Source organism: Penicillium mononematosum (genome assembly GCF_028829835.1).
Source record: "Penicillium mononematosum strain IBT 11891 chromosome Unknown utg000001l:1.0-4488741.0:1.0-4491989.0, whole genome shotgun sequence".
NCBI classification, from domain to species: Eukaryota; Fungi; Ascomycota; class Eurotiomycetes; order Eurotiales; family Aspergillaceae; genus Penicillium; species Penicillium mononematosum.
In genome coordinates, this window is record NW_026643271.1 from 2,324,920 (window position 1) to 2,345,144 (window position 20,225).

Consider the following 20,225-nt stretch of genomic DNA (forward strand, 5'->3'; position numbering starts at 1 on the left):
AGCAAAATGCACAAAGAGATCAGGCTAAATGTCAAGGTGTCCACACAGACACGAAGGTTCACAGTTAATAAAAGACACGACGCTCCAAAATTCAACGCCCCGGGAAATTACTTATAGAAACACCCTTTTTCCCCCACCGGGGTGATCAGTCGATCATCATCCGTGATGGTACTTGGGTCAGGTTTGAAGAGAGCTCGGTTGTCTTTTCTGCTTCCTTGTTCCTCTTCTTGTTGATATGGGGCTTCAAACCGCGGTTGAAGTTGTGGACGCACAGGCAGGCGTTGATGATAGTGATGACAATCAAGATGATAGTGATGACGGCGAAGAAGGTCATCGATGGTCGAGCGGGTAGGTATTTGAAGTATGTCAGCGGCGAGTACATTCGGAACAGCTTGAAGCAGAAATATGCCATCGCAGCGAATAAGAGAAGCTGGCAAAATCGTTAGAGCTAGAAGTCAAATTTGCTGGTATTGTGGACTTACGATGATGATTATCATGCCAACCATGGTTTCTCGTCGCACAAACCAGGCGCCACAGACCAGAATGATAATGGTCACGGGGATGGCAGCCACCGTAAGCGCGAATTCAGCATCCATGCTGGTTGAGGACACCAAGACGAGGAACTGGACAGTAAAGCCCAGGAAGAAGAAGAAATCGAATTTCAAGAGAGCGATATAGATCTGATACACGACCGGTTAGTCGTGTTGCTGATGGGGAGGTCGAGCGAAACACAAACCTGGTAGGTGAGATAGCGACGCTTCATTTGCAGATCAGCACTGATATGCTTGTAGATCGTCCACGCAAACTCATCGTATAGCTTATAAGCGACAAAAGTCATCAATAATGTCCCTAATGCCACGATGCATGGAATGATGATTAGGAACGGCTCGGACTGAGCCCAGACAACCGGACTGATCATATTCATCAGGGCCAAGGTGGAGACTGCCTCTTGAATTTGTTTCACTTGAACAGCGCCGTAGATCAGGAGGCCAACATTGCAGATACACAGTCCGATGATCTGAATTGTATTCTTCATGCGCAGAGCATCGTATACCAGCACCAGTTCGTAGAGGAAACCGAAACCGTAGAGGGCGAGGAAAGTAGGGATGGTTTTCGAAGCGGGACTGTTGTTTGGGAGTTCTTGCATTTGAAAATTTGCGAAGATGTAACTAGAAAAACGGCGATGTTAATGTTGATTTCCAAGATGTTCGCTTTGACGGAGTCCAATACCATTCAAGGCCGAGTGTTACGACTGTTTGGACGAGTGTGATGATCGCAAAGGACCACGTCCAATGTGTATTTGGGAGATACATCCTGGGGCTATGGGTCGCAGGAGTGACGTTAGAATATCCCTCTCGTGCGCGGAACCCTCCTGGCCCTCGTCGAAAGGCGGGATCGAAAGAACCCCCCCAAGAGAGAAGCGCGCGACCCGTGTGAAGGAATCTTGCCGAGAGGCTCCGTGGTGGAGCTCAGGTCGGCGGAATGGGTTGGGAAAGACACGGTGACGGTGTGACCACCTGATGGTGGCTTTCACTTTATAAAGACCGGTGGAAAATAGGCCCGTCACGGGGGGAAAGGGCAGATTGAAACACCCGGAGGCTCGTGTGCTTCTGGGGCTTGGCAGTTTGGTTGGCCCCAAGCCGGGATTCGTCAGGAGACGTGATTAGATGCAGGGAAGCCTCAACAGGGGCATCCGACCGTCAGGCAGACTGTTCGAACCAGTCGAGTCGAATTAAAGATTGACGATGATTCCTCTTTGTATTTCAATGTTCGTAGTTGTATTTTTATCCCGCGGTCTTCCGAATTGTCAAGCGGGGGTGGGAATCGAGGGAATGTGTTATGGCAGCGACCGTACGGAGTACAGTAAATGCAACCCTCGAGAAAAAGAAAAGAGAGGGAATAAGGAACGAGTGACAGAAAAGTTGAAGAAGGAAAAAAAGGCCAGAGTCGAGACGGGAAAGAAAGTAGGGGCACATCTGGGGTTCAGAGTTGTCCACATACCATGGGGCGGGTCACACATATTACGCAGTATGCAGGCTCCTACACGGAATATACATACTCCAGAACAGTAGAGGGCTAGAGGATTTACTGGATTACTGGACTAGATGCTTACTACAACGATTCTAGATGCACCGAAGAGTCCCTGGAAAACAGTTTCTCCAGCGACCCAAACGAAGCCGCACTATTTTCTGCATTTCAACGCCTTTTTCCTCCTGAATTGGTGGAGTGGACCCATCGACATCCGACAGGTACCAAACTTACTCGAGTCCAGACTCTCTCTTTCTTTCTTTTTTGTTCTTTTTGCTTTGCTTTTGTGTGTCTTGTATTATTTTGTATACTCTGGTTCGTCCAATTGACCCTTTTCGAAAAAGGTTGTTCTTGAACTGGTTCAACACCTTACCCCGTTTCATTTGGATTACTTAATCATATTAGTAGCCCCGTACCTACCTAGGTAGGTAAATCCAAGACCCTGAGCAACTTAACTTGTGACACCGGTCAATTAGTCCAAGCCACATTTGAATCCTATCCCCAGAAAAGTAATATGAAGGCAAGGCTGTGAAACACGTAAAATACGGAATGTGACCTTAACCAATGTGGCTGAGAGGTGGCTGAGAGGTGGCTAAGGCAGTTTAAAGGTTGTCCGAGCCGTGGCCCCTGACCATGTCATCCTTGGTTCATGGGTGTTCCAAGATTTACAGCTGTATTCCGTTCTTAGGTACCTTAGTACCTGTTAGATCTTATTTTCATATGGCTCCATTTAGTTCTCTTTATCACTTCATCTTCATTCTCAGCCTAAAACTGCCAACTGCAAGTGCTGTCGCATGTCAGGCCCGGATCGCCAAGGCACCGCATCCACCGATCAGCCTGAGTGTGCGAATGATAATTACCCTAAGGTCCACTTTGATCCTATTACAGCCAGCCAAAGATTCCACCCTCGTTCGAAATACTCATATGCAAAGTATTCTGTAAAGTCAGATAAACCATGCATTAATCGACGCCGACAGATCCCCCGCCCGAGCGAAACATCTCCGCCAACCGATGTTGATTTATCTCCAATACTTTCTCCAGAATTGCCCGACAACATCCATAATAGGGCCCTGGCAGAAAAAAGGCTAGTCAGTCCAATCACAAAGAACCTTTGGGAGTGAGACATCTGATCGGCCATCGCCGGATCCGATCAATAAAAAGGCCACCGGAGCAGGGTATCTCGGTAGAGACAAGTCCGACAATGAAACTGACGAATGCCCGGTCTTGATCTTCTACCTTTGAAACCTCCTATGCTAAGAGTTCCATGATATGATGGAGCATATCCAACTCACTAAACTGATCATGTCTTTCTGGAAGCAGCCCGTTTGTTATGTGTCTCAGGATCGCTAATAAGATCGTCACTACGTAGCTCTATCAGAACCGACGAACCAAATTTAGCAAGTCTACTACGGCCTAAAGAAAGACTAGCGCCAATGCCCTTGGCTCTCCAAAAAGACATATTGCTGATAACCAATGTACTGATGATAATCTATTTATGGTACATAAGTAGAAATGAATCCATGTGAGATCATAGCTTCTCCCTTAGCCCCACTACAGCTTATAATTGTAACCCAGCGCAACGTTGATTGATTACTATAATATCTTCACCCAAGCAGCTTTTAATGGTCAACTCAAGATACATTCAAACTATTTTGTGGCTATCTTGACTTCGGCTGCGGCGTGGACTTTGTGTCCGAGGGCTTGTTTGGTAACGTATATGACAAGCTGTGTAGTGGACGAATCTTTTGAATGGACTTACAGATATCCGACATCTAAATCGATTGGCACGGGCCTAATGCTTTTCATCTATTGCGTTTATTTTCCGATTATCCGGTATTTTGTCGAAACAGTCTTCATCTCCCTCCTGCCATATGTCTCAGAGATGAGTGCCACGCAAGGTCGGGACAGGGCTGACTAGAGAGTAAATTGACATCCATTAGGAACAACCTCTTTGTCGACAACCCTGTCATCTCCTCATATTTCCCCTTTTGGTTTAAAGTCTGAAATGTTATCGCAGCGCCTGTTCGCCCTTCCCCGCACTCCGATAGCGATGATATCGGCAAATCCTAGCCGTTTAAGCATAGACTATCAAATCTCCAAGTTTATGTCTATTATCTAATGGAATGGCAGATCCTTCAATCAGATCTATGGTATAAATAAGCATAGGATCGCATGTTCGCCATCCCTCAAGAGCAACATTTCATAACACAGAAGCCTCTAATACGACAACGATATGCTGTCTCTGTGGGCCGGAGCTATCTTCCTTTGCGGGTATATTGTCGTCCGCGGATTCCTCTCGCCCTTGTCTGCGATTCCCGGTCCGTGGTACACTCGATTTACAAGTCTATGGCTTAAGTACCAGGAGTTTACTGCAAATCGACGAGAATCAGTCCACCGCTTGCACAAGATCTATGGTTCCGTCGTCCGGCTGGGCCCGGATGAAGTATCGTTTACCAGCCTCGATGCGATTAAAGAGATCTATGCTTCGGGGGGTAGTGGGTATGACAAGACCGAGTACTATGATCTTTTCAGGCAGTTCAAGATCAAGTAAGTCTTTGCATCAAAGAGATATCCGGCAGCCACTGATACAGAACTTAGGACAATGTTCTCTACATTATTGAAAGATGAGGTACTTATTCCTAATGAAAAATAAAATACGCGTGTGCTAATAGCCACCAGCATAGCAAAAGAAAACGTATCTTTGCCGACAGATATGCCATGACCAATATCATGAAAGAAAAACCCATGGCTGCTATCCACGGACGGGCCATGGCGTTTATATCTAAATGTGCCGAGGCTGGCCAAGATAGTGTGGACGTTTATGTGAGTTGTCAAAATATCACAGCATCCAACATAAGAAATGCTAATCCTCTCAGTCTTTGCTCCACTGCTATGCTCTGGACTGCGTTACTCACTTCATGTTCAGCCCCGGCGGCCTCAGATCTCTCGACGTAGCCAAAGACTACGAAATCATGCACGAACTGACCTATCACCAAAGTCTCCAAAGTATGCACTGCCCGATTTCCGTGTTTTAGTGAGGGATACTAAAAGAGAAACAGAAAACCTTCTGGAGTACTACCTCCCTTCATTAGCACCCTATTTCCCCAAATTCCTCCACGCCCGCAGCGCCCCAAAAGCAAACCAATACGTGCTAGACATGGCGGGCCAAATCGAGCACGACGACCACTCCCTCATAGAAAAGCTCAAACGCAAAGCATCAAACCTGGAACTAATGCAAGCCGCCGCAGAATGCAAAGACCACATGGCAGCCGGCATCGACACAACAGGCGATGGTCTATGTTTCTTAATGTGGGAGCTCTCGCAGCCTCAGAACCTCTGCTTCCAGCACAAACTTTACAAAGAGCTTGCCGCTGCGCCGGCCAATACACCCTTGGATAGCTATGTGTATCTCGACGCTGTTATTAAAGAGGCGCTGCGGTGTGCGCCGCCTATTCCGATGTCGCTGCCTCGATATGTACCAGCTGGTGGAAGGGAGATCAATGGGTTCTTCGTTCCGGGATATACTATTGTTAGCTGTCAGCCTTACTCAGTGCATCGGATGGATGATAGTGTCTTCCCTGAGCCTGATCGTTTCAATCCTGATCGGTGGCTTGTTGAGGAGGGGGCTGCTGAGCGGAATAGGCTTTTCTTTTCCTTTGCTACGGGGGGAAGGGGGTGCACGGGGAAAAAGTGAGTTGTTCCAAGGTTCCTTAGTCTCTGGTTTACTAATGCTCGTTTTGCTGATACTGGTTAGTCTTGCACTTGTTGAGATGAAGATGTTGCTTCGGGAAGTGTATTCTCGTTATCGGACGACGGTGGCTTCGGATATGACTGCTTCCATGAAGCTTGATGATCAGATCATCTCTTCGAGGCCCAAGGGGCAGAGCTGTAAGTTGGTGTTTACGGCTATAGAGTGATATTGAATGACCAATTAGTTTGGCTGTATCCAAAAATTGCCATGAACCCTAATATTATCAAAAATCAAAAGCGATAATCCATCAGATTTTGGCAGTAATTCCTTTAATATGTACATACGTAGACATGAAGACATGCTCATTGGAAATTGCCGACGGTCATGGCCGTGCGTGAAGAGAATAAGGGAACTCAAGCCGGTGCGGGGTGTGAGGGGACGATAAGTAACTCTCCCATCCTTCTCTTCAACATTCCCAATTCAGCTCTTGTCACATATCTAGTTCAGCACGCATCAATCCTATTTTCTAAGGCACCAGCACAGACTACCAACTATTCTGTTACATATACACACCCTCTCATAGCAACCCAAACACCTCCGTCCTCCAAGATCCAATAATATGGCCACCAAACCCGACCAATCCACCTGTCGCTTTTCCAAGCGAATCTCATTCCGATGGCTCACAACGCCCGCTGAGGAAACAACCGACACAATTGTGATGTCCGTGAAGGACTGGTACGTTGATCTGCGGATAGAAACGACAACTGGCAAAATCGACTGGGCGATTGCTGGACAAAGGATTGTCGAGAGTCAGGAGCCTCGTAAGTTACCTCCAGCGCTACATATGTATATAGGATGCATTGCATTCAACGAGGCTAACACGAACGACCCATTAACCGACTCTATAGTGAAAGTGACATTCTCCCATGAACTTGACTCTCACAATGCCTTTGAGACCATTGATTGTGGCACTTTCGTTCCCCTGCCAAACGGGGATGCACTTGAGATGGGGTCTATGCCTCGTCATGATCTCCCCGGTGCACCTGACAAGGAGTATGAGGAGGTATGGCGGGAGTTGCCATTCAGAGAAGGTCCCGAGGGGCCGAAAAAGGGTCTTTCGTGGGTGCTGGAGTCGGATGATGGAGATGTCAGCAATGAAGAAGGCTCGGTAACGGTTACGAAGACTTTTATCGGTCGCATCTGGGGAACGTATTTGGCGCTGCGCCAGATGCAGATTCATACGCGACAGAAGACTCCATCTGGTGATCTGGTTGTTAAGAAGTTCGGCGCTGATGTTAGTGCCAGAAGGGAAGAGTGGGAATCGGGGTGGAAGGAGAAGTATTTGGTTGGCGAAGATGCAGGTGCTTTGCCTTCGATGGTGGCCGGGTTTGATGGGGAGGGTGTGGGATCTTGGAGAGTACCCGGGGAGAAGGTACAAGTTCAAGGAAAGACGTATATCGTTCGAGCTTTTGAGGAGATTGCGTAGGGCCGGGGTTCTCTTCAATCATAAGCATTTGCATATCCAAGCAAGATATATGATCGCCATTGGAATCGCTCTTAAGTGTCACACAACAGAGTCAATCTTCCTCCTAGGATTGGCTGTCTCAGCTATATGATAGCCATTATTGAGCCCAGGATGCTTCTTCTAATCTGGGTGACCCTCTCCAAAACATGTGTCAAGGCCCGTGAGCTCCTCTGCGGCAATAATTACATCCTATCAGCGTTCAAACCGTCGCTGAGCAGAACGCTCTGGGAGGCCCTAAACTGTGAGTGTACTAGACTTAGGCACGAATTGCCTCGAACAAGCATAGGCAACACAAAAGCAAGCCTTGAATCTAAGTAGATGCAAAAACAAACAGCAAATCCAAGCCATAGTAGCACAGCCAACCCAACTGACAACTGGCTGCCCTATACATTCCCAAACGGGCCAAGCGCCAAGATGACTCATCCCACGTGACAGCAATATAAAACCCGCAAACCCACCTCGACGCCAAATTTCCCTTCCTCAAGCGCCATCCCCACCAATGCTGCGTTTCTTTGCTACACACGGCGAGCCTCACAGCCCGTCCTCGCAGTTCTGGGTCCCGCCCAGAGCCGCGAAACCCCTTGCAAATGAGAAATTCGGAGGAATCTTCAAAACACAACCCGCGTCGTCGTTCGATTTCGCGCGTCGGCGCCGGTACTGCCCGTGAGGGCCTGGTGTGATCCTAGATCACTTCTTGTCCACACTTGCACTTGGCATCAGAAACATCGGGCGGAGGGGCTTGCCCCAATGCCCCTGGGAGAGTCGGTGCGAAGATTGTGTGTGATGACACTTTAGTGCAATACGCAGCATACCTTGCTCTGTCTTCTCTTCGGAGGGGCGGATGGTATCATTCGATTCCGATCATTCTGGTGGGGATGGCGCTTCACTTTTTTTCCTCAGGTCAGTTCTTGCTTCCCCCCCTGGTATTTTCTTTTTATGTTGGGGGCTCTGGAAAGAGTTTTTTTTGGCGACCTTGCTGATTAGTGGGGTTGTGGACCATCCTTGCGAGGTTCCTTAGGGTCTTTTGCCTGCGGGCTCGCTGGGTTTCGGTCGCTGGGTTTCGGTCGCTGGGGTTAGGTGTTGGGTTTGTGGGGGCTTTATTCGAAGTGGTGGACGCAATAAAATACTCATAAAATGCTCATGAAATATATCTTTTGCTAGCCGAACGGCCAGTGAACTACCCTAAGAATACTCTTTTACTCGTAGCTGCGTTAGGAATTGAAAGGAATATTTCAATTCTAGGTGAAGGATGCATGTTTGGAAAAATTTGCGAGGCCGAAACCTCGACCGCTGAATGTGTAAATTATCGTGAACATCTTGTTAAAAACCCCTGTTGCCAGGGACGTAGTGAAAGAACATTTTTCCTCCAAGTTCTCTCCATTATCATCGAGCTTCATTTTTAGCATCGCCCATATCCCCTCGAACCATCGCTTGTTCGTTTACTCTTCGTCACCGATCTGTGTTGAAACCCACGTTAGCTCGGTTTCCCATAATGTCGACCTTGGAATAATCAAGAACTTACCTTAGGAGCGAGGTAGAACCGCAAGTGTCCACTTCCCAGACCGTACTCAACAAGCAGCGGCACTTCCTGAGAGAGGTGCAGCACGACAGATGAGGACAGGTTAGAAGCCTTGCAGAAGTTGACGAGGTACTTGAGGGAGAAGGTCAGGGCGACAGGTTCGGAGAGGTTGATAACGACGTTCTGGTCGGGCTTGTCGACGTTGGTGTGCTGGCGGATGGTGACGGATCCGTTACCGATATCACCCTGGCAGGAGAACTTGACACCCTCCTTGCTGGCCTCAATAACGACTACGAAAGAGATTAGTACGACGGGACTTGGGTCTCTTTGTCGGGCAATCGCCTCGGTGGAAAAGTCACTTACCTGACTCGGACAGCGCGTTGAGATCTCTGCAGATGCGCTGGAACTCAGAAGAAGGCATCTCCACGGTGGCGGCGTACTCAGTCTCAGGGATCGCCAGGTGCTCCTGGTCAATATCCATGAGCTTGATGTCATACTCGCTCAGACGGTCTGTCTCTGCACTCTCGAACATCAGGTTGACGGCATCGGGTGAGTCCTCCGCCTTGAGGGTCAGGATGTCTTCATTCTGGGCGGCGCGGAGCACCTTGGTTAGGGAGAGCAGGTTGATGCCGAGGGCGATATTACGGTCGCAGCGGTAGGGAGAGAAACCCTCCGCGCGGAGCAGCATGGAAACTAGGGCAACGTGCGAGTTGTCCATGGCCTGGAGGGCGATTCCGGAGTCATTGCAATCGAAGTTGCAGTCCTGGACAAGATCCTTGATGGCGTCGACGACCTACACACAATAGTGTTAGTAAATTGTCCATTGTTGAATTAGCTGAGTGGCATAGGTCACATACGCGCTTCAGAAGGCTTGCCTGTTCCAATCGTGCTTCGAGCACTAGAGAGTGGGTTAATTTACCGGTTCTTCGCACACAACAATCTTTTCGATTTGGGGGTTGGCCGACTTACTCTTGATGGTTGTGTGTGTAGGTGTATGTTTAAATTGGGTTGTAAGGAGATAGGAGGGGAGAGCGTGTGTTTCCGAAGTGAAAAGGTGGTAGGGAGACGAGGATAGTGAACTGGGTATGTATTTGAGCGAAGGTGAAAGAGGCAGCAGGTCTAATATAAGGATCGCGTTTGGGGTGGGGAAGACGCGGTCGCGTTTGGCGATATGTCCCTTTCGGGTTTAAGTTAGATACCTCAGGCGCTAAGGCAACAAGGCCTCCTTCACATAGCCTCGTAACTAGGGGTTTGCCGACAAATTATCAACAATTACGAGTATGGGCCTTAGAAGGATAATTCATTTGCAGTAGAGCCAGCTGTAATGTACAAATTGGGAAAAGAAATCAACATTTGTCCTCACACTCAACGGAGATGAATGCCGAAAGAGTCATCATCGAAGACCACTTAAGAGAGACGAACAGATAATAATAGCACAAAAGAAATAAGTAATGAGCAAAGTAGCAAGAACCAAAAAGCAAGAAGCAATAAACCTCGAATAAAACGCCGCTGTCGCCGAGCCCCGTCTATATGTACATGTCGTGGGTATCAATTTGTGACTTATAGCTGCTAGCGCTGGTGGAAGTCGAACCTGTGCCGGATGGCGCGGACGAAAATGGAGGGATTCTGTGGGATGCGTCAAGCACGAGACAGAGAGCCCAGACTGGTCTTAGATGCTGGTAACTCGTTTCGCAGAGTTGTTTCCTGGTCGCTGCTTGATGACCATTTCCAGTTCCTTGAGCATGTTAGTGCTGGCATCTGCCTTTTCCCTGGCAATCGCCTGTCTTGCACGGTCTTCCCGTACACGTGCAAGACGCTCGTCTCTTGTCAAAGACATCCTCTTGTTTCTCGAGGCCGGGAGTACAACAGCTTCGAAAATTTCCTCGTCATCATAGGTCTGGGTCAGATCCGGCCGGCCCTCGCCAGTTAAGGCTTTCAGCGCATCAGTTGGACTGCCCTCGACTGCCGTAGATCCTCCCAGGCTGGGGGTGGGGGACATGGGTAACAAGAAAGTGCTTGGTGGTCGCGATCGATCCCCGACACTAAGGCGATCGTGTTGGTTTGCCAATGCGGCTTTACCAGCTTCCCACTCTTGGAGAAGAGCTCTAAGATCACTGCCGACCGAGTCATATTGTGCAAGGAGGGTGGCTTCGAACTCATCAGGGTCTGCGCGTTCTAGATTGGCGTGTGACTCCTCGCTGGCAATGTGCATTTTAGCATGCAAGGCACGCACCCCTTGTGACAAAGAGCTGAGCCGTCTAAACTGAGCACGCAGGTGGTCCTTGCTTGGTGAGGCGGAAGGTAATGGGGATGGAGGAATGGTATCACCTGCGAATGTTAGGGAAAGTCCTTGTGCCATGAAATAGGGATTAGCACTCACGGTCCTCTTCATTTAAAATTGTTGTCATTTTCAGCATGCTATTGCCGGTCACCGCAGCGAGCTCGCGCATTTCCTCGACAGCAGAACTCCACCGAGCAATATCGGAGCCACCGCCATCGGCGCTGAGAGCTAGCAAGCAGCACAGCACGCTTTTTCTCACACTGTACAGCTTTCCAAAGAGATCCCTCAGAGCACGCAATGAGTACTGGTCTTCGTTGGCTCGCTGCGACAGGGACGCCTCTACCGCTTCGAGTTCTTCCAGTCCAATGTCATAAATATCGTAATATTTCGCCAGGTCGCCTTCATCGGTAAGTGGGCGTAATGTGTTCTGGGATTGAATATACCGCTCGAGCATGGAGTAAAAGCATTCAGAGACCGCTCGGCGCAATCTCAAGCATCGTCGCGTTTGTACTTGATCCTCCAGCCGACTGATAGGTGGAAGAGGAGTGCTTCTGCGATAGTTCGTTAGTCTCATTATTATTCTGAACTGAAAACGCCGTGTTCTTACATCCGATAACCTCTTGAGACAAGTTCAACCTCCTGAATGAAGACCACGGAAGCTGACGCAGCAGAGTCAAATCCCTGGGCGTTTCCAATGAAAGCGCCAGCTGCCTCAACAGCCTGGTGCCGGAGATATTTCAACCATTGCCGTTTCGCGAAAGCATAGAACAATACACCGACAGCGGGCACGAGTATCAGGAGCACTCCAACTTTCTTGAGACTGAGTCCTGACCCCGTCCTTGAACGGCTCCAATGTAATAACCAAGCGATAGAAAAGGATGTAGCGGCTGTTACAATGGCGCCTTGAATTCCAAAGGTTGTAGATAGGGACGGGAGAGCTGAGGGTTGTTTTGCAGATAGGACATCTGCAGCGGATGTGTAGGAAGGAGCGCTGTGTTCATTCAACAGTTGCGATGCGACAATAACGTAGCCAAATTGTTCCAAAAATCGTTCATTGTCGCTTCGTGCTAATCTGGCATTCAGGGCGGACTAACGAGAAGGAGCGTTAGTATGATCCCATGCTATCGTAGACGAGGGGTCGTACCGAGCAAGTGTCATATAGTTTCCCGATTAGTTCCCCCTGCGGTGTGCCTCGTAGATTGAGAGGCTTCGGTAGCTTGTTTCGAACGCGATTCTGAAACTTGGAAGCCCCTCGAGGGGCAAAGTTGGAGGAGCGGGTATGATCATCGTCGCTTCGGTTCTCCTCAACGGGCCAACTCTCTTCGTTTCCACCCTCCCCTGGCACGGATGTCAGTGGATTTGAATTCCTCGGATATCTCGGACATAGCAAACCTTCCAAATAGTCGGCCAAAGGCGAGTTCTCATACACGATTGATTCCATGTTGCGGGATCACGCCACGGTGACAGGAGAGCGGAGAAGGTGGGCGAAGTGGTGACGCAAAACAGGTGATAAGACAGGCGCTTACAGATCCATGTCGCAGAAGGACAGGTGCCTGGCAGAGAGAAAGGTACCGATAAAGAATGTAAATGTTAAATGTTGCAAATGCCTGGGGCCACGTTGAGGCACGTCCGGGGAAAGGAGGTCTCCCAGTCACGAGAGGCTAATTTAGACTTGACCCACTTACCTGTTCCTGGCGATGATTTTACAAGCTACGGAGTAAGGGTTCTATATTTAATTTAAAGGAGATTAGATGATACATAAAACTACGTACATATATATATGTACATGTTTAGGCTCCAGCCAATCTGATCAATGGGGATCGACAAGGTTTACAATGTACATCTGTACATCTGTACATCTTGTTGAGCTGGCCATAAGCTGCATGAGCCCTCACCGGTTTACCTAGGTATGGATGCGCATAATGCTGAGTCATCTAGTATAATCCCGAGGTCAGCCTGGCATCGATGGCATCCACATATATCCATTTGGGGGAAGATCACCATGCTTCTAGAATGACGATCATGCTTCTGTTTTATTCTTTTCTTTTCCTAAGAATGATTGACTACTTCCTTCGTGACAGGCAAACAGACAGCCATCTATAATCCATCTGAAATACAACGTGGAGCTATCATGCTTAGACCTTAAATCCCGCTGTACTCCATGCATGATGTACATCTGCATGTCATTTTATTCTTGTTATCAAGGACCCTATCGTCGATCAAATTTGGAATTCTTCCGACTTGGCCGGGATGATGTTTCGCAGGATATCAGCTGCCTTGTTAGTCATGCCCCGAGTTGCCTGGAGGTGACAGACTTGACTCCTATGAGAGATTACCAGGTGCAAATTTCCAGCAAGTAAGGGGTTGAAGACTTTATCTTTCGCTAGCTGCTCTGTTGAAAAGTTATGTACTCCGTACGTGCCATACACCTCATCTCAACATCCTAAAAGATGATCAGACCGCCCAGATTAGGGGGTGAGTAGGGGAAGGGGGTATCAGCATAACAACCAGGGTTAAGAATTATATGTTCTCTTCAGCAGATTCAAAATTCCGTGACTACTGTTTTCTGGATGTCTTATTCCCTTAAAGGTGATATTAAGTCCCTACCTTCCGTGCCCTTCGGCGTTAGTCTACCTGGAATTAGCTAACGCCCGAGGGCATCCTATCATTTTTGCTCTCTTGACCTTTCGAAGGTCTGCTGGTTCTCGGTCGTGATCGTTATTTTTTTTACGTGTTTTTCTTCCGCCACGACTTCTCTCTTCCCCTGTCTGCCTCCCTTCTCTATGAATATTGAAACTGTCTAATGTATTAGAAGGAAAAGAGATAAATCCCAAATGGGACGCAGAAATAGGACACGGGAATTTTCCCTATATTTGTAACGTCTCAGATGAATATGATGGCCTGGTATATCAGGCAGCCATGCATGTGCCTGCATAACTATGCTCACCAAAGCCCCCAAGGGCCCCCACCTTTCAATTCCAACACTGCTTACTCGAGTCGCAAAGCCTGCCGGGGTATCTCGAGTCAATCACCAAAAAAAAAATGTCCCCTCCGAAAGTGTGGATGCAGCCAGGCTGGCAGGAATATCTATCGGCACGAAACGCTGGACTGCCATATCTCCCAGCTGTCGCAGAACTCAGCACAGAGGTGGTGCGCATACTCGGCGGAAACCCAGGAGACATGCAACTACAAGGAACCAATACATACCTAGTTGGAAGTGGCCAGAAACGGATTTTGATAGATACAGGACAAGTGAGTGATTCTGGCCATCCCAATTTAGTACCTTAGAGACTAAACAAGACAATCATGTCAACAGGGGTGTCCAATCTGGCTCACCACTCTGGTCAACTATCTTGACCAACACCAGTTGAGCATCTCCCAGGTACTGCTGACCCACTGGCATACCGATCATACCGGTGGTCTCCCGGCGCTACTAGCGCAGTATCCACAGCTGGCCACGGCGGTCTACAAGGCCCATCCGGACCAGAACCAACATTCGATTCGCAATGGGCAGACTTTTACTGCTGAAGGAACTACGCTACGAGCGTTGTTCACGCCCGGACATAGTCAAGACCACATGTGCTTTGTCTTGGAGGAAAGCGGCGCCATGTTCACAGGTGATAATGTGCTTGGACATGGAAGCAGTGTTGTTGTGGAAGACCTAGGACGATACATGAAAAGTTTGCAAGTCATGACCCAAAGTGCGCGCAATGAAGAGATAACAGTTGGATACCCTGGGCATGGTGCCGTGATTGACGACCTACCAGCCAAACTCGTAGTCTGGAGCAGACACTGGGAACTACGAGAAAAGAAAGTCTTATCGGCTTTTATTGGGGGTAAAAACAAGACAAGGACATCCTTGACGACGCGGGAGATTATCATATGCCTCTACGGGCTCGAGATGGAGGCGATGGCTGGACCGTTTATAGCGCAGGTTCTGTCGAAACTAGCCGATGAGGGCAAGGTTGGATTGGCTGCCGCAGGGCAAGAGAAGAAGTGGTTTCTGCTGTAGACTAACCTTGTCAATTGACCAATTGGATTAGATTAGACTAATGCTATGACCGAAATTCCGACATGTTATGGCTATTAGTAGGTATGGATCAACTCCCCAAGTGACTGAGCTGAGCCATACTCGATGCCCAGGTGTATAGTGTCATGAATACCGCCTCCCTTTTAAAAACAACTGCCGCCTTTCAGGTAAGCGAGATACCTACGGTCGTAGGTGGCAACCGTCAGGAAAATCTCGTGATTATCCTGTGAGACAATGAGACGTCTGTTAAGGCCGGTTAGTATATAGCTTCTAATAGCGCCGTCTTATCACTCACCGACGAGGCTCGCACTTTCGGCCATGCTTTTCGTCGTGCATGATCCATGCGATCATCTCATCTGTCTCTTGCCAGAGAAGTTCCTGGCGGGTCCCGGATATTTGGCTTGACCTCAACTATAGCGAAGACTTCGCCATTTGCTTCCAAATAGCCATCTGTATGCGCAATCATCTTGTTACTGCCAAAAACTGCAGTAGAAAATGGCGAGCCGTGTGCTGTCCATTGGCATTTTAACTCAGGTTGGTAAACCAAGACAGCCCCTAGGAACAGCAGGAGAGCGTCGTTCACAAGTTGCTCGTCTTTGGCTGGCCCGGGCGTAATTTCAGAATTGTAAGCGACCGACACCTCGAAGAACTATCCACCATTTCGGCGCCAGATCCCGAGGCCGTGCTGTACTGGTCAGGTGGAGAAGTGTTGCGCTTTTTGCGTGTTTCCGGGCGCGATGTTTGCATTTCAACAGAATCAGATTCGAGCCTTTCGAGCCATTCTGCGGACTCTGACGGAATCTGTTTCTGGGACTCTCTCACGAGGAGAAAAGCACCTATGTCCCGATCTACGGCATCTGTGCCGTGGTTTTGAGCCTGCCTGAGATAGGCTTGGAGCTCGGGAAAGTCGTGATAAGCTTCTTCGGCCTTCAGTGCTGCTTGAGTATCAAAGTCAGGCTTGAAAGCTTTCTAGCCTTCTATTTCTGGCCACAGAGCTCTCATGGCAGCGAAGTCCAAAGGGGTCAACTTCGAAGCCGGGTTGACCTTGGATAGGGTGTGTAGAATGGGATTTTGGCTTCTCAACTTGCGTGCGACTCTTTCCCACTCGCTAGCTGTCTTGGGCACGTTGGGTTTAGGAGGATTCAGAGGATTGGAGACCTCGAGGGACTTGGAGGACGCCGACATGATGATTATGAATTGTTGGATCGAATCCTTTTTATATGGATGCATTAGTGATAAGCAGACTGAGCCTTTTGCTTGCTAGTTTGCTAGTTTCTTTGCTAGTTTTTTTGCTAGCTCAGGCCTTCTCAAGAATAGCATTGCAAAGTGCTAGATCCTGCCTTCAAACTGTTGGGCTCTACAGTGTAGGAACCAAAGAGGCAGAGAGGAGAGAGTTGTATTGGGGAGAGAGCAAGCTCCTAACAACTACCTAGGTAACTAGTTACTGACAAACGAGGGTCGATGCTTTAGGGCCCAGGCATCCACACATAACAAGAACTCCTTTAAGACCGCTGTCACTCACTTTATTCTCACTTAGGATAGCACTAACAGTGCTATATCCTATCATCCACTTCAAGAATAGCATCTCCCCATGACGGAGCGCTATATCTCTCACTTTGACTTTACTTTGGCACCATTTACTATGAGCAAAAATGGCTGGTTTATCATCCAACCTACTGCTGCAGCTGTACTACGTAGTCCACGAACCCGGACCTGAATCTAACCGAAACTATCATATAAGGCAAGACGTTGCTGCTGCAAACCCGGTCGTTGATCTTCCCCAAAATAACCCACCGCTTAAAGAGAGAACCGACCTCGATATGTGGATTAATCAAGTTGAAAAGATCCTCTGTAGCTATAAACTTTATAACCTTATTACCAAAGAGATTCCTTAGCTACCTAGGTAGTGGTGGGCAATCCTAATAGAGAGAAATAGAGGACCCTCTTATTATATGTGAGAACCTCGCTCTCTAGTAGTATATATCATGTTCTTATATAGGGGATCAATAGCCGAGAAAAAAAACACCACGAATATCGCCGACGAGCTCCTTAATAACATATAGAGGTATGAATCAATTTCATTTTGGAACATCCTGATGTAGGTAGTCAGGTTGCTAGCTACGATCCAACAGAGCAACAAAACATCACCTTCGGATAGACAATGTGTAGGTACCACCGACTGGCTCAGACAAACGATACCGAACGAACAATTCCAGTGGAGCTTTTTCGTCTCCGAAGTTCCATAGTTGCGAGCACTGCAAGGTCATCTTCTTTCCATCATACAAAGCCTGAATGATTCTCCCCTGTTGAGCACCCATGTAAGAGAAGACCAAAACCTATATAGGGTTTAGATACCATCACACGATAACACGACTGGAGATGAATGCGGCATCTATGGAATGGTTTATGACGTGCTCGAAGGAGCATCGTGCACACGATAGCTCTCAGCTCATGTGTAGTGATTCCTCGACATGTATCAGTAGGACGAATGTGAGCAAGACTTGACATAAGCGAGTGAGGCTTGAGCGGGCGATCGGTGTATCGGTAAGGACTGACCACTCCCCATGTCCTTGGTGCTGAATAGCCCTCCGAAGGCCAAGGATCACCTGCTTTGTAGTCCGGCCTATAAGTTGTTAGTTCCAAATATCAGTGTAAATACAATGATTTGTAGTCCACTTGCCCCCAATATTCTTGGTTCCTAAGTTGTTCAAGCGTGAAGTAATCGGATGGTCCTTGCCTTGGCACCTGCAGGTGACAATCGATAACCCTCTCTATTTCCCGGGCTTGGTCGTACTCAAAGTTGTCCATCTCATACTCATCACGGTCCTCCTCCGTGAGATTCTCAAGTATTGGAGCGGTGTGTGGGGGATATTTCGTCGGGGAATCTGCGATGTATTCCTGTATGGTGCGGGCAGGTGGTATCTTCATAACAGTCTCAGGATAATCCTCTTCCACATCAGGACGGATAGGATATTTTTCAAGGAGTTTATCTGGGTGTGGTCGAAAGAAGCACGGGTTAAATTTGAGAGTTTCTTCGTCCGGGTCGAAGGGCACTTCAAATGTTTGGATTCCAAGTCCCTGAAGGTCTTCAGGGGAAGGGAAATCAGGTTCAAGGTCTTCAAGTCTTTGGAAGAGGGAGCTGAGAAAGGCATGAGGTTGAGCTTGTGTGATTTAGTCATTTTGAAGGGAGGTAAGTGAGGTGGTTGAGGGGGAAATGAAAAGAATGGATTAGAAGAACAGGCGGTGGTGTAGGTAACGCGCTCATTGTTATGTCACTAAGTCACTACCTAGGTAGGTATATATCAACGGGTGCCTTCCAAAGTTAGTACATATGTCTACATACGGTACTCTTCCAACTTTCAAAGCTTGTGCAACTACTCTTCAATATCAACTATCAACCTCACATTACACTACATATATGCACCTCTCCAGGATTTGACATATATACAATCCAATATGGTGTGAACGGCAGTGTGGGATAATTGAGATATGGTGTGGTCGGGAAACGAAAACTCGTTAATGTTTCCACATCATATGTCCACATAGTAGTATTCCGCTAGCGTTGACATATACTAATTTCAGAGAGGGCCTCACTGAATGTGTCCTCTTCGAATACGATAGGCTTGATTACTCCTACTCACCTTATGTTATAGAATAAGAAAATGTCATGAAGAGAAGGGTGCAACAGGACCTACAGATTGGAATACCCTAGAAGTGGATGCTAAAGAGCCCACATTGAGGAACGGAGATCCACATCTATCCAAGCCAATGAGTAGCATCATTCGTGATTTGCTGCAACCTCTCTCGCAGGAAAGTAGCCATTCCTGGGAGGATATCCGTTGGCAGCTCCGATCCATGTCCTAGATCCTTCCTGTTTAGAACCCCGTTGCTTTCGGCATAGCGCTCAGTAAGCTGTACAATGAGCCTGGCCAGCTCCGAAAGCTCCGTAAAAGCCCGCATAACCATAGCCTCATGTTCAGGGGATCTATGAGACCCGACACTGGGACTCTTGCATGGCGTCTGTTGGCTGGGCAGCCCAGTGGGAGGCTGGTCTTTCGCAAAGTTTGAAATTGTGATGGCATGCATGTCGATGATAGACATGCAAGTTGCCGAAACGAGCATCCCCACCTCCGCTCGCTCAGAGCAAGGGCAGGTCAAAATTGTAGTGAGGCGATGGAAGGCTGCTGTAATGGTTTGTGCGGTTGTCTTGAGAAGGCTTGCGTCTACGGGGGGATGCTCGTCTCAATTGCTCTGCTGGCACTTCTAGTTCGGAGAATATGTCTAGAGCAACTAGCATGCAATCCGGATCCAAGCTGTCGTGGTCTTTTGCAATATTGGGGTCTGGTTGTGCCGTTTTGTTATTGCACGGAGTGGAATCTGAGTTTGAGATATTGGATGTCACACCGACGGGTATGGAGACACCATTGAAGCGGGAGTACAGGGTCGCGCTCTCGTCTACGAACTGGGTCGTGGTTATATCTCTTGCAGAGGGCCGATTCGACTCTTCACTGTCTCTATCCTCTGGGAGCTGTTTTCTTGACCGGTAGGGGCGACCAGCCCGTCTTGCTGGGCTGTAAAAGCATGTGTATCCAAGCTTATCGCAGCGGGTACAGAAGGGTTTCTCTTTAGTACAACGTACTTTTGAGGCGGAGCATTTGTCGCAGGAATCTTTGAGTTTGGGGGTCTGTAACGAAGAGCCAGTACCCGGAAGAGTGGTTTTGGACGATCGCGAACTCTGGGTGCGATTGCGATTCATGGCGTTTGCCCCTGCTTGTCATGAAAAGGTTGCACATAGATAGAGGCTGATATAAATAATTCCATAGTTAGCTTTTTTTTGTGTAATCTTTACATAGCTTTTGTATTCAACTTCCCTCACCTAGATGCGTTGGTCTTGGTTCCGCCTGCAACCCGCTTGCGCCCCTCCTTGCCAAGAGATAAGAAGTATGCAAGAGAAGCTGTGGAGCAATCGGCCACTTCGAGCATTATCCAGGCAAATCTCCCGGATATGACTTCGTTTTCAGAAACGTGGGATGTTTTCCAAGGTTAAAGACCGAGAGAAACTGACGCCGCGATGTAACCTCGTGTTCCCCGAAATCCTTCGACGCGAGAGTAAGATAGAATAAGCACTAGCCCAAATCGGGTTAGGCCCCA

General features: G+C 48.3%; 9 protein-coding genes across 9 annotated transcripts; 3 read left to right on the top strand and 6 right to left on the bottom strand.

The window, feature by feature from the left end:
- Nucleotides 1-145: 145 nt before the first annotated feature.
- N7519_000851 (uncharacterized protein) lies at nt 146-1,313 on the bottom strand (the record flags this gene model as incomplete). The annotated part of the gene is made up of 4 exons (XM_057287629.1): nt 146-430; nt 483-680; nt 737-1,169; nt 1,231-1,313. The coding sequence occupies 4 exons, from the start codon at nt 1,311-1,313 to the stop codon at nt 146-148; spliced, it is 999 nt and encodes a 332-aa protein (XP_057153712.1).
- A 2,948-nt stretch (nt 1,314-4,261) lies between these two features.
- On the top strand, nt 4,262-5,945 carry N7519_000852 (uncharacterized protein; the record flags this gene model as incomplete). The annotated part of the gene is made up of 5 exons (XM_057287630.1): nt 4,262-4,575; nt 4,740-4,851; nt 4,905-5,034; nt 5,088-5,718; nt 5,783-5,945. 5 exons carry the CDS (start codon nt 4,262-4,264, stop codon nt 5,943-5,945), a joined length of 1,350 nt encoding a protein of 449 aa, XP_057153713.1.
- Nucleotides 5,946-6,338: 393 nt separating this feature from the next.
- On the top strand, nt 6,339-7,205 carry N7519_000853 (uncharacterized protein; the record flags this gene model as incomplete). The annotated part of the gene is made up of 2 exons (XM_057287631.1): nt 6,339-6,540; nt 6,628-7,205. The coding sequence occupies 2 exons, from the start codon at nt 6,339-6,341 to the stop codon at nt 7,203-7,205; spliced, it is 780 nt and encodes a 259-aa protein (XP_057153714.1).
- A 1,478-nt stretch (nt 7,206-8,683) lies between these two features.
- N7519_000854 (uncharacterized protein) lies at nt 8,684-12,485 on the bottom strand (the record flags this gene model as incomplete). Its single annotated transcript, XM_057287632.1, has 11 exons — nt 8,684-8,701; nt 8,767-9,053; nt 9,127-9,556; nt 9,621-9,661; nt 9,733-9,842; nt 10,355-10,389; nt 10,448-11,091; nt 11,144-11,595; nt 11,652-12,133; nt 12,189-12,382; nt 12,437-12,485. 11 exons carry the CDS (start codon nt 12,483-12,485, stop codon nt 8,684-8,686), a joined length of 2,742 nt encoding a protein of 913 aa, XP_057153715.1.
- Nucleotides 12,486-14,086: 1,601 nt separating this feature from the next.
- nscB (metallo-beta-lactamase type thioesterase nscB) lies at nt 14,087-15,056 on the top strand (the record flags this gene model as incomplete). Its single annotated transcript, XM_057287633.1, has 2 exons — nt 14,087-14,296; nt 14,361-15,056. The coding sequence occupies 2 exons, from the start codon at nt 14,087-14,089 to the stop codon at nt 15,054-15,056; spliced, it is 906 nt and encodes a 301-aa protein (XP_057153716.1).
- A 161-nt stretch (nt 15,057-15,217) lies between these two features.
- On the bottom strand, nt 15,218-16,259 carry N7519_000856 (uncharacterized protein; the record flags this gene model as incomplete). The annotated part of the gene is made up of 5 exons (XM_057287634.1): nt 15,218-15,317; nt 15,370-15,452; nt 15,481-15,674; nt 15,725-16,009; nt 16,049-16,259. 5 exons carry the CDS (start codon nt 16,257-16,259, stop codon nt 15,218-15,220), a joined length of 873 nt encoding a protein of 290 aa, XP_057153717.1.
- Nucleotides 16,260-17,218: 959 nt separating this feature from the next.
- Nucleotides 17,219-18,233, bottom strand: N7519_000857 (uncharacterized protein; the record flags this gene model as incomplete). The annotated part of the gene is given in 3 exon segments (XM_057287635.1): nt 17,219-17,410; nt 17,430-17,697; nt 17,869-18,233. Coding segments are annotated over 3 exon segments (825 nt in total), but the record flags the coding sequence as incomplete, so codon positions are not given.
- A 597-nt stretch (nt 18,234-18,830) lies between these two features.
- On the bottom strand, nt 18,831-19,160 carry N7519_000858 (uncharacterized protein; the record flags this gene model as incomplete). The annotated part of the gene is made up of 1 exon (XM_057287636.1): nt 18,831-19,160. One exon carries the CDS (start codon nt 19,158-19,160, stop codon nt 18,831-18,833), a length of 330 nt encoding a protein of 109 aa, XP_057153719.1.
- A 52-nt stretch (nt 19,161-19,212) lies between these two features.
- Nucleotides 19,213-19,830, bottom strand: N7519_000859 (Zn(II)2Cys6 transcription factor domain-containing protein; the record flags this gene model as incomplete). The annotated part of the gene is made up of 1 exon (XM_057287637.1): nt 19,213-19,830. The coding sequence occupies one exon, from the start codon at nt 19,828-19,830 to the stop codon at nt 19,213-19,215; it is 618 nt and encodes a 205-aa protein (XP_057153720.1).
- Nucleotides 19,831-20,225: the final 395 nt, after the last annotated feature.